At 55.5% G+C, this 14399-nt stretch overlaps 3 protein-coding genes across 3 annotated transcripts; all 3 read right to left on the bottom strand.

Moving 5' to 3' along the window:
• Positions 1–371: 371 nt before the first annotated feature.
• Positions 372–3683, bottom strand: LBRM_33_1970 (putative DNA-dependent ATPase; the record flags this gene model as incomplete). The annotated part of the gene is made up of 1 exon (XM_001567915.2): positions 372–3683. One exon carries the CDS (start codon positions 3681–3683, stop codon positions 372–374), a length of 3312 nt encoding a protein of 1103 aa, XP_001567965.1.
• Positions 3684–5315: 1632 nt separating this feature from the next.
• LBRM_33_1960 (putative DNA polymerase delta catalytic subunit) lies at positions 5316–8414 on the bottom strand (the record flags this gene model as incomplete). The annotated part of the gene is made up of 1 exon (XM_001567914.2): positions 5316–8414. The coding sequence occupies one exon, from the start codon at positions 8412–8414 to the stop codon at positions 5316–5318; it is 3099 nt and encodes a 1032-aa protein (XP_001567964.1).
• A 3164-nt stretch (positions 8415–11578) lies between these two features.
• LBRM_33_1950 (thiamine biosynthesis-like protein) lies at positions 11579–13966 on the bottom strand (the record flags this gene model as incomplete). The annotated part of the gene is made up of 1 exon (XM_001567913.1): positions 11579–13966. One exon carries the CDS (start codon positions 13964–13966, stop codon positions 11579–11581), a length of 2388 nt encoding a protein of 795 aa, XP_001567963.1.
• Positions 13967–14399: the final 433 nt, after the last annotated feature.

The raw sequence follows: 14399 nt of genomic DNA, 5'->3' as shown, positions 1-14399 counted from the left end.
TTACGTCATAGAGAAAAAAAAAATAAACAAAACAGCGCGGGTGAAGTGCACAATGCATCTACGCTCTTCCTCTTATTGCCTCACGCGTGTACATACGCACGCGGATGATAAACACTGTCATTCGGGGACCCTCCCTAGTCTCTCTCTCTCTCTCTCTGCCTCATTACATGACAACTATTACGCCGTGTAGAGCACCAGCTGAGGAAAGGAGGGAAAAATGAAAAAGGACAGAGAAGGACATGTTACTGTGAATGCAGTCAAGCATCGATACGTGTCATCAGATGCCATCGACACAACCGAAGGCCGGTGTCCAAGCCTCGCCTATCGTCAGCGATGCAACGGAACGCAATGAAGAAAAGGAAGCAATGTGCTCAAATTTCCAGGCGACGGCGACTCTTACTTGGAATGGTACCGTTATCGTCAGCCGGCTTCTCCCACTCTCGTTGTACCGACTTCATCAACGTGTGCAAACGCTTCCTAAAGAAGTCATCAGGGCGGGACTGGTACCAGACATTGAAAATGTGCTGGGGGCGACCACGTACCAGCTCGCTCTTGTTGTCCGCCTTGAACCCAGCCTCGTAGGCCATAAGAAAGATCTCTCGGTCGAGTGCTACGTTGCCGCGTGTCTTGAAGGTGAGCTCCTTTTCTGGGTGCTCGCACGTCTCCACCTTCCACTTGGCAGCCTTGAAGAGGTTCTCTCGCGCCTCGCGCCTCATTTTCGCTTTTTTGATGCGCTCTTCCACGAAGGCAAATTTCTTGATGCACTGTTCACCACGCTCCAGCAGTGCCACCACGTAGTCACGCACCTCGCCCACCGTCTTGGTCCCACCCACTACAGCAGCGATAGCAGTGTAGTCGGTGGAGTCCATCTTTCCGCTGGTAAGGGCTGACACTACCGAGCGGTACTCGTAGAAGGTCCAAGTCGGGAAGCCCTCCGTCAACAGCCGCTCTCGCTCCTCTTGCTCCACCTCGGTCAGGAGCTCGTCCTCGTCCTCGGCCTTGTCGTCTGCCCCGTCGACACCCCCCTCCTCGTTGTTCGCCTTGCCCTTCTGCACGTCACTTTTCTCTTCATATTTGCGTTTCCAATTTCGAACCATCAGCGCCACCTCCGTGTTGTGCAACTCCGTCAGCCTCTTCGCGTTGTACAACTGGTAGGGGTGAAACTTGGGGAGCCTAGGTAGTTTCAGTGGCGGTGCCTTGGTCGCCTTCTTCTGCATCGACTCCACATCCGCCTCGGAGAAGAACTGCACCGGCTCACGCACGCGGTGGCCGCGGCCCAGCTTCTCTCCCACCCCAATGCACTGCGCAATCATGTCATTCGACACCACTGTCTGCGAGTCTCGGCTAGCGAAGGACGATTCGTAGGGCAACTTCGCCTTTGCCTCCATGGCGCCACGTGTTGAGCGAAAATAAACCAGCGCTTCTTTTAGGTTGGGGTGCAGAACAGCCTTGATCACCTCCCCGTATTGCGAGCACTGCGCCTGCAACTCCGCCTGGCTCACCGGGGAGTTCAGCTTCACGTGCAAAATGCGCGACTCTGCGCCGGTCTTGTAGCTCACGCCCTCAAAGTCGTAAATGTTCGCCTCCTCCGCGCCAAGCTGAAAGCTGGCGAGGGACATTTGCACCTGCTGCTTGGCTTCGTTCGTCAGCTGGTTCGAGATCGTCTCGCCGTCGTCGAGCAGGCGATCAATATCGGCCTCCGTGATGTCTTCGTGGCGTGTTTTAAAGATCTCCTCGGCGCCGAACTTGATCATGGACAGCAGCTCCTCTTTGGACGCCTGATTCGTCGCCTTTGACTGCAGTCGGCCCTGCTGCACCACTACAGCATCCAGGTAGAGCTTCTTCAGAGCACGGCGGTACATCTTCTCTTCCAGCGTACCGTCCGTGACGAAGCGGTACACGCGCACACTACGTTTTTGGCCGATCCGATGCGCACGATCCTGCGCTTGCAGGTCCATCTGCGGGTTCCAGTCGGAGTCGTACAGAATGACGTGATTCGCAGCCTGCAGGTTGATGCCGAGACCGCCAGCGCGGGTGGATAGCAGAAAAATGAAGTAGTCACTCGTGGGGGAATTGAAAGATGCCATCTGGGAATCTCTCTCGTAGCCGCTGGTGTTGCCATCGATGCGACAGTACATGAAGCCGCGCATGTTGCAGTAATCCTCCAAAATGTTAAGCATCGAGGTGAACTGGGAGAAGATGAGCACCTTGTGCTTGCCCTGCACATCAGCCCTCAAGCGGTGCAGCAGCTTGTCCAGAATGATCATCTTGCCGCTAGTTCGCACCAACTTTTCATCTGTGACGAATGGAGGCCCCTCCTCACCGCCCTCCATGAGGTACGGGTGGTTGATCACCTTTCGCAGTCCCATCATGACATTTGTCAGAGAAGCAACGCTGCCGCCGGCCTTGTTCAGTACCTCAGCGTCTTTCGCGAGGACATTCATGTACCACTCCCTCTGTTTCTTGGAGAGCTGGCACGAAACGTAAATCTCTTTCTTCGCGGGGATGCCAGTGCTCACATCAGCCTTGAGCCGACGGATCATGAGGGGAGCGAGGATCTTGTGCAGGTTTGACATGACGTTGGTGTCCTGCTGGCCCGACGTGGTGTCGAACCAGGCATCGAAGGATTCAGAGTCGTTGAACAGGCGTGGTGCCAAGAAGTGTAGCAGCGCCCATAGCTCCTTGAGGTTGTTTTGCAGAGGTGTACCGGTGATAATGAGTCGGTGTGACGTCTGCAGCGAGTCGAGCGCGGTGTGGGCGCGCCCCTCCTCATTCTTCAGCTTGTGGGCCTCATCGACGATCAAGTACTGCCATGCAATGCGCTTAAACAAGTTGAGCTCGTCCAGCACCATCTCGAAAGTTGTCACAATAACGTCATACTTGATGCGATCGGTAGGGTGCAAGTGTGCCTTGATGATGCTTGGCCGAAGATCGCTAGAGACATGAAACTTGTACACCGAAAGCCCGGGGCACCAGTGCTTGAACTCGCGGTACCAGTTCCCCATCACAGACTTTGGACACACGACCAGGTGCGGACCCGGCATACCTACCGTGAACTTGAGGTACGCGATGGTGGCAATGGTCTGGAAGGTCTTGCCCAGGCCCATCTCATCCGCCAAAATCCCATTCACGCCGCGCGAGAAGAGGCCGAGCAGCCAGTTAACACCCTCGATCTGATAAGGTCGCAGTTTACCGCGGATGTAGGATGGCGTATCCGTCAGATGCATCATGTCGAACCCGGTCGAATCCTCCTCGTTGTCGCGGCTGGTGTGACGGTACAGTCGGCTGCGCTGGCCGCGCGCCGATGCCCCCTTCCACTCCCGAACGCCCGTGTAGAACTCCGTCTCTCGCAGGAGCCGGTCAAAGGCAGAGAGCTCACGGTGCTCCTCTGATGAGCGCAGCGTGCGGATGATAACCTCGCGCTCTTTAAAGATCTCCTGAATGACTTGCCTATGGCTAGCAGCAACGCTCGCCCCTTTCACTGGGTCGTAGTTCGGCTCCACGTAGCCCTCGTACACCTCGGTCACCGCCCTTGCATTCGGGTCGCTGCCGTTGCGAATGCTACTGAGGAGAAGTTGTTCGTATAGGTCGTGCGCTGCCATATCGTTCATGTCTCGCTCGAACGCCGGCGTGTTATTCAGGTCCTGCCGTCTACGGGCCCTGCGTGCAATCGCCGCCGCCATCTTGTTGCGGGAAGGTTGGAGGTGATTGAAAGGAAAACTGTGCTGGCAACAAGCACATGTGGAGAAGACCGTCGCTGCTGCTATAGGATACGCAGGTGATTGGGGTTAACGTGCTTAACGTGGGTCTCACTGTATGAAGCGAAAAAGGGGGACTCTCAAAAAAGGCCCGTTTGCAGAAGCGTGCGTGCTTTTGTGTGTGAATCGCTGCGCTGCGTAGGAAACGCTGTTCAATACTGCCTGTGTGGGCAGGGTGCCCTTGTTGATCCACTACCCGTCTGATGGTAGTGTCTTCCGCTTGGACACAGCGCTAGCGCTGAGAATTTCGTAGAACTAGCCCAAAACACGCACACAGAGGCAAACACACCAAACGGTAGGCAGGTACATGAAAGAGAAGCAGCAGTGGCAAGCGACCACGTGGGCGGATGCAGAGAAATAGAATAGCATGTAAAGTAGCCACACAACCCGACTCCATGCACTTTCCTCATGAGGGACAGTGCCAAAAATATTATCATCACCTGCTAAGATCATAAAGGGGCAAAAAACAGATGTCATCCAGGGCACACCACATATGCGCCTTTCCATCTTAGAAAACACCCCTGTTCCAATTTCCCCTTTGCTCTGTTGTGAGCCAATGCCTGCACATGCGCTGTGTTCCCATTTTTTCTTCCTTCGCCGTCTCTACGATAGCAAAGGCCACACACACACACACACACACACATGCATGCCCATCCTCACACGCTAGTGCACCTTTTCTCTCCTTATCAGTAGAATAAGAAAGGCACACGCTGCACTCCCCTCAGGGTGAAATCAAACAAATATCCACCCACGAGGAAACACCATACAAAAAACCGCACCCGAGGCCTCAAAGATGTATGCGGCGCTCGCGAGGCCCACTGCAAGCGTCGTTCTCCCCTCTCCATATGGTGAAACGATGCCCATCCAAAACAACCGGCACTCTCACTGAATATGTATGGAAGACTGCTTTGTCTCTCGTTTCCACGCGGCTATTCCGCCATACAACACATCAGCTCAAATCCCCACTCTGCCCCCGGCCTGCCATGGGCCCATCGCGCGGTGCGAAGCAGCCCTAGACACGCATTGCAGCGCCGCGCCGCCACAGCCCCAAACTCCTCCCGCACCGCCCCGCTGGTCGCACCACCGCCGCTCCCATATGCCGGCCGCCGCCTGGCGCATCTCGCGGGGCGGCGCAGGCTCCTCACACCAGTGGGCAGCGAGGGGTCGGGGGCGATGCGCTCGAGCCGCGCCGGCACGTCGTCCAGCATATGGGTGGCACAAGCGTGCTCACTGCGGCAGGTCGCTCCGACGCAGCGCTACCCAAGTCCTTACCGCCAACATCAGCAGCCACACATCGCTCTGACACCCCCGCATCGGTGGTACCTGGCCCTGCCGGCACCACGAGTGGTTTGGTATTGGCAGGGGACAGGGGTGCTGCTTGGCTTCCCCACACAGTGGGGGTACTGGGGCCTGACCATCGCACGCGGAGTTGCTCTACGACATGAAAGGTATAGATGTACTAAAACAAGAGCTGCAGCGAACGAAAAACAAAAACGAAGGGTTTGCAAAAGGACACCGAAAGCAAGCCCACCATGCCCGCGCCTTCAGCGCTGCTGCTTACCAGTCGTCCACAACGCCAAAACGATCCAAGAGCGCCTGTTGCTCATGCAAATCTTTCTGCACCTTCTTGCGCATGTAGAACACCGGGCAGTCGCGGCTAGAGCAGATCACCTCTTGATGCAGTGATCCCTGGCACTGCTGGCACTGCGTCCACACCTGTGAATAAATTGCTTCGTAGTGGTTGCGCTTCGCCATAATCTTGCCGTACACCTCAGGTGCCTTCTCTTGGCAATTGTCGCACAACGCGCCCTCTTTGATGACAGCGCGGCACGAGATGCACTGCAGCTGGACCTTCACAAACCTCATCAACCCACCGGCATTCTTGCTCGGGGCGGAGATGGCAATGTGACGCGTATGATCGCCTTTGATGAGCACACTGGGGTCATCCAGTACACCTTCAAACACGCGCAAAATCGGTGGAGCCAGCTGATGCTCGAGATAGTACTGTGTGTCGATCGGGATATTGTTGTCGAGCACGTAGATGGGGTCCTCACTCCGTTCGTACGCCTTGGCGCCCTTTGCTGCCTTGATAATAACGTACGCCACGCGGTCTCCAATGGTCGGCGCTGATGCAGGGTCTCGTTGCCGCATGCGCTCCACAAGGGCAATGTGCGCCTGAGCACCGGCGTATTCATCCTCCGCCTTGGAGAAGGCCTTGGTGATCACCAAATTCGAGATGTCGAGCCGGTTCAGCAGCAGATCGCTGATCGTGCCTTTCACAAAATCGATGGCGCTCTCAACGGAGCGGTGGATTAGAATGCGGTTCAGTACCCCGGATACCATGCGCGCGACAAGAGGGCAGTTGTCCCGGCGCACTGTTTCGATACCCTTGGCATCCAGCTTGTCAAACTGATCCGTGTTCGTCCACAGCAAGCCTGCATAACGCTTCTTGTTCATGAGTAGGTACGGAAAGTACACCTTCTCGAATTCGAGCTTAATGGGTTTGAGGAAATCGCTGGACACCCTCTCCGCCGCCTCAATGCCAAAATCCATGGCCGCCTGCAGACGCTCCTTGTCGCTCGCCTTCTCATCGGTGACACACTTTACCATCACAGAGTCGGTATCGCCGTACAGCACACGCGTGCCAGGGTATAGCTGTTCAACAAGGTTCTTCGTTTTGTCAATCATCTGCCGACCATACGCCGTGACGGAGGCGCTGATCTCCAGGCACGGCAACTTGCCCACCTGAGCACCCGTGAAGCCGTACACAGAGTTGGCGCTAACCTTCAGCGCAAGCTGGCGTCCGTTCAGAACCTTGTACTCGAGCGAGTGCATGGGCACATCCTTCATCATCGCCCGCGCATGTTTTCGGGCAGCCAGCAAGTCCTGTAGCACCTCGGGAAGAATACCCGGGAAGACGTCTTTCTTCACAAAGACGTCCGACGTGGGCGATCGATCGAGTGCGTCCTCCGGGTACAGCCTCGCGTCCGCCGGGCGCACCAATGTTGAGTAACACAGGTTGTGCGCAATGATGATAGACGGATACAGCGACGCGAAGTCGAGTGTTGCGACGGGGCAGTTGTAGAAGCCTTTGATCGGGTCAATGACGGTCGCGCCCTCGTAGCCGCGATCGCTGCCGCCTGTGTACTCGACCGTAGGCACCACCAGCTTTTTCTTCTGGGCCTTGCGCAGGAGCATGGAGAAGACCTTGATTTGCTGGCCGCGCTCCAGCAGCCACCCCACCGGAACACCCGTTACGCGCGCCATCTCCACGTTGTTCACGATGCACATGAGTCGATCCAGCAGCTTCACAGGAAGAAGCGCATCCTTCAGGCAGTACACGGCGAGGCGGCGGCGTGTTTCTTCGTCGCCCTGCTGCAAGTCTGAGATGATGGAGTGGTGCACGTCCTCCTTCTGCTCTCCAAGAAAGTTCTGTGATACGGAGTTGAGTGAGTAGGAGCGTAGCTTGTAGTCGCGCTGGATCACCACCATCGCATCCATGATGATGCGCCCCTCTAAGGTCAGCTCCGTATACTCGCGGTTGCCCATCTGCTTGGACTGGAACTTCTTGTCGCGCGCCGCCGTCCGCTCGTGAACTTGTCGACCCCAGTAGTGAAACGCATCGCTCGCCTTCAAGGCTGTGGCGCGGTTCAGCAGGTATGGGAAATCGAAATTGCAGATGTTGTAGCCCGTCAGAATGTCGGGGTCGAGTGCTTTCATGAAGGTAGCCCATGCCAACAACATATCCGCCTCCGTTTCGTATGAGAACACCTGCGCCCCGGCAATTGGTGCGCAGCTCTTCAGGGTGAAGATGGTCTTCGTGAGCGGCTCCGACTCGTGACCGTACTCGACACAGTAGTTGGCAATCTGAATGACAGGGTCATGCTCCGGCTCAGGGAAGAGTCCTTTACGCCCCTGGCACTCGATGTCGATGGAGAGGATGCGAAAAGGTGCAATAGACAAGTAGTCCCCAAGTGGTTCGTGGTTCTGCACATCCTCGTGCGAACACGCCACCTCAATCTGACAGGTCGACGTCTTGAGAGGGCAAGAGACGAACTTTCCGGAAGTCAGCGTTAGCCAGTTGCTGCCGCCAATTTCATTGTCGACGAGGAAGCGTAGCGGAAAAATCACGTTCGACTCGAAGGTCGGGAAGATGCGAATCCCATCCCACGCCCCAGGGCACGAGACGCCCCGGTCGGAGAGGAGACTGCGCAGCTTGGGGATGTGCTGCGGCAGCTGCACGACGATCTTGAGATGAGGCACCAGCTGGCCGCCCTTGAAGTACATGAGACTGCGGCGCTGGTGCACCTCCACCCGCACGACGGTGTCTTGCAGACGAGTCTGGTTGCTAAGCTGATTGTTAAGCTCCCGCACAAACCCTTGCGAATGCACCGGAAGCCAGTTCCGTGGCGCCTCAATCCACAAGTATGGCTCGTAGTTGTAGCAGTGTACCAACACGCTGAAACCCTCGGCGGTGACCCCGTAGAGACGCACTACTGGCACCTCAGTGTGGCGAACACGTGACACCGTTTCGTGCGGATTTCCCTTCGTCTGACAGCAGTCGAGGAGCTGAAAGCACAAGTGCTTGTCCAGGTACGCAGCAGGAAGAGATGCGCGCATGATAGACCTCCACTGCAACAGAGTAGAGGATGACATTTTCCTGAGTATGGGTGTCCGGGAGAGGGAGGAAAAAAGAGATGCGATGGTAAAGAGAGGTCTCCTGCCTCGGCTGCCGCAGCGAATCAGAGTAGCAACGAAAGAACAAATACTAACAGTAGACCTCTTAAGGTCCGTTTGGCAGAGTGTAAGACACCATCGAGCAAAGGGAGAAGGAAAAAGGAAGAAGAAGTGAAGAGATGATACAGAAGCCCGCGGCAGAGTAGAAAGCAGAGAGGGAAGAAGTCGCACAGCTGGCGATCTGGGAAGCAGGCGAGTGTAAGTCTATTCAGGCTATTTAGCGAAGCAGGGAGTGTCGCACCATCGGACAGACAGGGACACAACAGCAGAGGAGTGCCACAAGCCGCGATCACGCGCGTGCGCTGCCCCAGACAGCTAGGAAGAGAGTCGATCACTGTAGTACGTTGCCAATAAAGGGCAGTACACCATAGGAAGCAGGAATAGAGACCACAAGATGATGTGTTACACTGTACTTCTAGTGGGTGTCGTAAACAGCGTAGGAGCAGCGAATGGTGATAGCTAGCGGATCAGAGGTGAGGTCTGTTTTCGAAGTTGCGAACCGTAGATTGCCTGCAGCGCCTTTCGCGCAGCGTTTCTGCTGGCAGCATTATCTGGCACTCCCCTGTCCACGATGGCCCAGATGTTGTGATCTCTCCGAACACGATGCGCGTCTAGATGCTGGCTCTGCAGCACGCGTAGCGCCAGACACCACTCCCCCTGAGTCACGGCAGTCTTCTGAATTATGAGGGGCAGCGTGTCCTTGTCGACAATACCCTGACGAATACCGCCAGCCATGAGCTTATCAACCCTCGAAGTGTCATGCTTCTCTTGAAGAAGTTGCGTACACAGCCTGTCAATCATTCGAAATGAAATCTGCTTCATTTGGTTTTTGAAGCCTCCTTTTCGAGCACACTACGGAGATGTATTAGGCAAAGGAAAGAAGGATGAGGGGCGCTAGTTCTGAAAGAAACGAGTGATTCTAGAGGGGATGCTCACTGTGACATGACAGCTACCATTCTCATCCGCAGGTACGGGACATACATTAGGGTCACACAATCAGAAAAGATGAGTCCGTTGCTCATCTAGCACTGCACAAAAAGCAACGCTCAGGGTGCAGTAATGCAAAACAAAGAAAATGTGCTGCCTTTCACAACCGCATACCTCTGGCGAGACACCTTCTTGGCCGTTCCATTGTCGTCAAATTCGTAGCAAACTGACACACATGTTTTAGTGCCTTCATTCTGTAGAAAATGAGTTCAAATCCCCACTCTGCCCCCGGCCTGCCATGGGCCCATCGCGCGGTGCGAAGCAGCCCTAGACACGCATTGCAGCACCGCGCCGCCACAGCCCCAAACTCCTCCCGCACCGCCCCGCTGGTCGCACCACCGCCGCTCCCATATGCCGGCCGCCGCCTGGCGCATCTCGCGGGGCGGCGCAGGCTCCTCACACCAGTGGGCAGCGAGGGGTCGGGGGTGATGCGCTCGAGCCACGCTGGTACGTCGTCCATCATCAGGGATGGCAGAGGAGTTTTTTTTTTAAACGTGTCGTTGTCCCACAAGCAAGTCAGAAGACACACTCATACAGTCACAGCTCCCCTACTGCTGCTGCACCACGGCTAAATTCGGGCTAAGACGAGGCGCCTGCCGTCAAATTGGACCATGCATCTCACAGTTTCTTCTCGTCCTTCCTCATCCCTTCTTTGTGTCCTGCGCGATCGGCGCCCGATGGAGCTAGGTGGACAGAATGCCTTGATCCGAGCGGGACGTGCCCAGGGTCCTGTTTGAGGGAAAAGTGGTGGCGGCTGTCGGGAAGGTAGTAGGGGGTAGTCTGGATGCATACAGGATGAACTCAAGGAAGAAGTCGGCCAGCCTCACGTCAGGGTTCTCTCAGACCCTGCAGCCTGCCTGCATGTCGTCCTCCTCCTAGTCGCTTCTAGCCCTGGTATTTCATAGTCTGGTGTAGTGGCTCCTCACACTGAAGTCTGGAGAACTCGATGGTGCAATTCGGGGTGCTCTCTCCATGCACCCGGCATCTGTGCCTCATCAACCCACCCAGTGGGATGCGGGAAACGCAGCATGCTTCATACGCATGTACTTTGAGGTTGATGGGTATGGATCTCCTCACGCCTTGTTTGTCCATCACGTATGCTCTTCTGCCCTCTGTATGCTTTGTTTGGATACGGTATACCATCCCACCTGTGCTTGAAAGCGCATGCGCACAGTGCTCGCATTTTAGCATCACGCCGCTTGTTTCAGTATGTTGTTGTCTGGGGGTTCCTTGTCTGCATCTTCCATTCCTGTCGATTCTACGCGTTGGGGGCGAGAGTAGTTGGATGGCTTGCTCGCATGTGCGGCGACAGATGGAGCGTTGGCATGAGTCTGCGGCAGAAGGGGCCCGTGCATAAGCATGTGCCAGTGCACAAAGACCTCATAGCTTACCGCTCTGAAGGGACACAGAGGACAGCGAGAGACACCCGGCGGGGGAAGCCCACGCAGCGCGAGGGAGACGTGCGTAGCCACATCACTGTGTGCACGATAATGGAGTCAGGTGAGGTATGCTGTGAGCTTCGAGCGATCTGCGAGTCTCGCGTGGAATTCCTGGCGCAACGTCGAGTCGGACATCCCCATAGAAAACACAGGCGGGAGTGGGAACACCACAGAGCTAGGCGGCGTAGTGATCAGCACACCATCTGCACTTCATGTTGTCACCACCAGCTACCTGCCGCTGCAGGAATCCAAAGCACGGATAGGTGGTCGTGCGGAGCTGAGCGAAGATGGTCTCCTGCCGTCTCATAAGCCCAAAATCCGTGCTTTTCTGGTGTAGAACAGCTGTCGCCAGCTACCTCTTGTCGTAGAGCATCGCATCGCGTATTACAGTTTAGCGTGTATGTCGGCATGGCGTCTGAAACCGGTGACTAAATCTGTAATCCATGCAGCTGACATCGCCGATTTTGCCAGCTTGCCAACTTTGTACTTGTGCTCCAATTCACAATGTCCAAAGATGAACTGAAATGAGCGGCGCACACAGCGAGCTAGTAGCCCTGGCACTTACATTAAGGGAAAAAAAAAACATAGAATGCGAAAGCAGGTGGAGAAATATGTACGTGTGCGTATGTGTGGTTGTCTAGGGGATACACTAGCAAGCTACCTCTTCAGCTTGATCTCCTCAAGAACATTCTTCAGAGCGCTCAAAACACGCTCCGCGTCGCTCAAAGTGGAAAAAGAGTCCCAGCTGATGCGAATGGAGCGTGTGGGTGCAGGTGTCTTCCCGAGTGTGTCGTAGACGGTGGTGTTCACCTCATTCGTCTTGCACGCAGACCCGGTGCCTATCTCGACATGGTACTGGGTGGAGAGACGTGACACCACATCTGTGTTGCTGTAGCCCGTAGGAAGAGTGGCGTGCACAATGTAGCCGCTGACCTCGCCGCGACGGTTGACCTCACAACCCATCTTCTCCAGCTCCTGCGTCATGAGAGCATCAATTTTCTTATGAATCGAGTGGCTGCGGTCGAGGCCTAGAGCCACACCGAAGCCAACGATCGCAGGAACGTTCTCCGTCCCCGGACGGATGCCCTTCTCTTGCGAACCGCCACTGAAGAGCTTGTTGCAGGTCAGGTCGCGCAGGTACACCGCACCGACCCCTACGGGCCCGTTGATCTTGTGCGCCGTGACCGTGATGGAATCGACTTCGCTGAGGTCAAGTGACCCAAAGTCGACCTTAAGCAGACCTTGGCTTGCGTCAACGTGTAGGCGGCCGCCCTCGGGGCGAGTCAGGTTGCGATTAATGCTGCCCGTCTCGTGGTTCACAAGATCCACCACCTTCACCACGGTGGTCCCGGCAGGAATATTCGAATTCCCGGTCGTCGAGGCGTGCGACCAGGGCTCGCGCACAACGTGGTAGCCGTTCAGCGCAATGTGGTTCGACTCCGTCCCACCTGATGTAAAAATGATGTCGTTCGCTGGCACATGCATCACCTTTGCGAGCTGACTACGTACCTTCTCCACTGCCATGCGAGCCTCTCGGCCGCTCATGTGCATGCTATTCGGATTCCCGTGAGGAGCCCGCAGCATGGCCATAGTGACCTCCTTTGCAATCTTGGTTCCGGCAGCGGCGTCGAAGTACACCACGTCGTGCGCATCGTCCTCGTTCGAAGCATCCGGCACCAGCGGGGATGGTACTGATGTATTGTTCGACGCGCGCATGCCAGACTGGGGATAGTATATGAACTCGGACGACTCGCACAGCTCCCCGTCGTGGTACACCTCTTTCATCACCTTGAGCTCAGTCAGTTTGATGCGGCGTACACACGCATCGAGAGTTCGGCGACCCATCATCAGGTTTGCACCGGATTTGCACATCATGTACTGGCAGCAGTCCGCGCCCTCCTGGATGGAAAAGTCAAAGGTGTTGATCTTACGTGCCTCGTCGATGATGAAGTTCTTTGTCACACCAATCAGAGGGGCGATAACGGCCTTGCAAATTGTGGGGTACAGCGTGCTGATGTTGTGTACCGTCTGTGATGCCACCTGCCCAGCAGAGTCCCCAGTGACAATGAAGCTCGAGTCATCAAATCCGGCTGCAAGTGACAGCATGAACCACTTGTAGATTAAGGTACGGTTGTGGTTGGGCACATTCGCCACGATCTGCGACTGAAGCGTGCTAATGTCCACGTAGTGCATGTCAAAGCGGCCCTGCACGCTTGACAGACGCTCGCAGATGCGTCGGTTCTTCTCCATGACGGAAGCTGTGTCGTTTGTGCTGTTGAGAAAGTGAACCCCATTGACGAGGCAGCCGCGCGTCATCATCCGATACGCTGCCACTGGGCTGTCGATACCGCCACTGATAAGAGCGAGGACGCGCTGATTGGGTGTGATGGGGATGCCCTGCGCGCCAGCGCAGATGAACGCGCCGCGAGGGTCACCTTTACGTTCCCCCTTCTCCTGAGAGCCCTCGTAAATCTTGGCAATACCGGGCAGCAGTGCAAGCAGCTTCAGCTGCTCCTTCGTGGGCACCTCCTTGCGCACCTCAATCAGCGTGTCACCGTTGCGGAAGACCTGCGGGTTCTTGAGAACACGACGCATATTGTCCATCAGCGCACGGACCAGCCGCTTGCGATGAATAGCGCTCTTCAAGTAAAGCTCCCCGACGGAAATCACCAATGCCACCTTCTCCACCGGCGGTTCTGCGTGACGCTTACCGAACCAGTACAGCTCGGGTCTCTTAATGTTGTGCAGGCAGACATACGGCTCACCCTCAGTCGCGACGGCGTTGTTCCTCTTCTGCAGCTCAAAGCCAGCCTTGTCTGTCGCGTACCAGCGACGTCCTGGAACCCGCATCTCCGCCTCAAGCTCTGGAACTGCGACGAGCTTAGGCTCTGACATGTACCACAGGTAGTTCTTGGACACATCCGGCTCCGTCATCAAGAAGTGAAAGTGCCCATTCTTTGCCTTGAGGATGAAGTTCGGCGTTCGTTCATCTGGGAACTCCCGCGGATTCGTCAGCAACTTTTCATCTTGCCTATTTGTCAACATGATTTGTGCTTATTTTGTTGTTTTCTTTAGGGTTTAAGCGAAGAAAACAAACCGAAATCTGTGAATATTGTGAGCACCGGAAATGAAGCCGTCAGAGACACAATGCTCTCTACAAGAGTGGGATTGTGTAGCATGAGGGTTGCGTGAGTGTCAATGAGGAGAGGAATTCAAATAGAATAGAATAAAAAAGGTGCGCAGATGTGTTGATTGTCGCGAAGAGTCCGTCAAGAGCAGACACAAAATGAAGATCACACTACCTGCTGTAGCTGGGCAGGGATGTGGTCATCGCACACCGCCCACATCCACACGGGGAAAGACAAGTCTGCAAATAAGGATATACGTAATATCCCACTGAAGATGTGCAAGAGTTTTCAAGGAAGCAGAAAAATAGAACGAATTTACGTGCCTAGAGGTGTAAGGACCACACACACCA

This window comes from Leishmania braziliensis, chromosome 33 (assembly GCF_000002845.2).
Source record: "Leishmania braziliensis MHOM/BR/75/M2904 complete genome, chromosome 33".
NCBI lineage: Eukaryota > Euglenozoa > Kinetoplastea > Trypanosomatida > Trypanosomatidae > Leishmania > Leishmania braziliensis.
The sequence above is the reverse complement of the archived record's forward strand: the minus strand, read 5'-3'. Positions and strand labels throughout refer to the sequence as shown.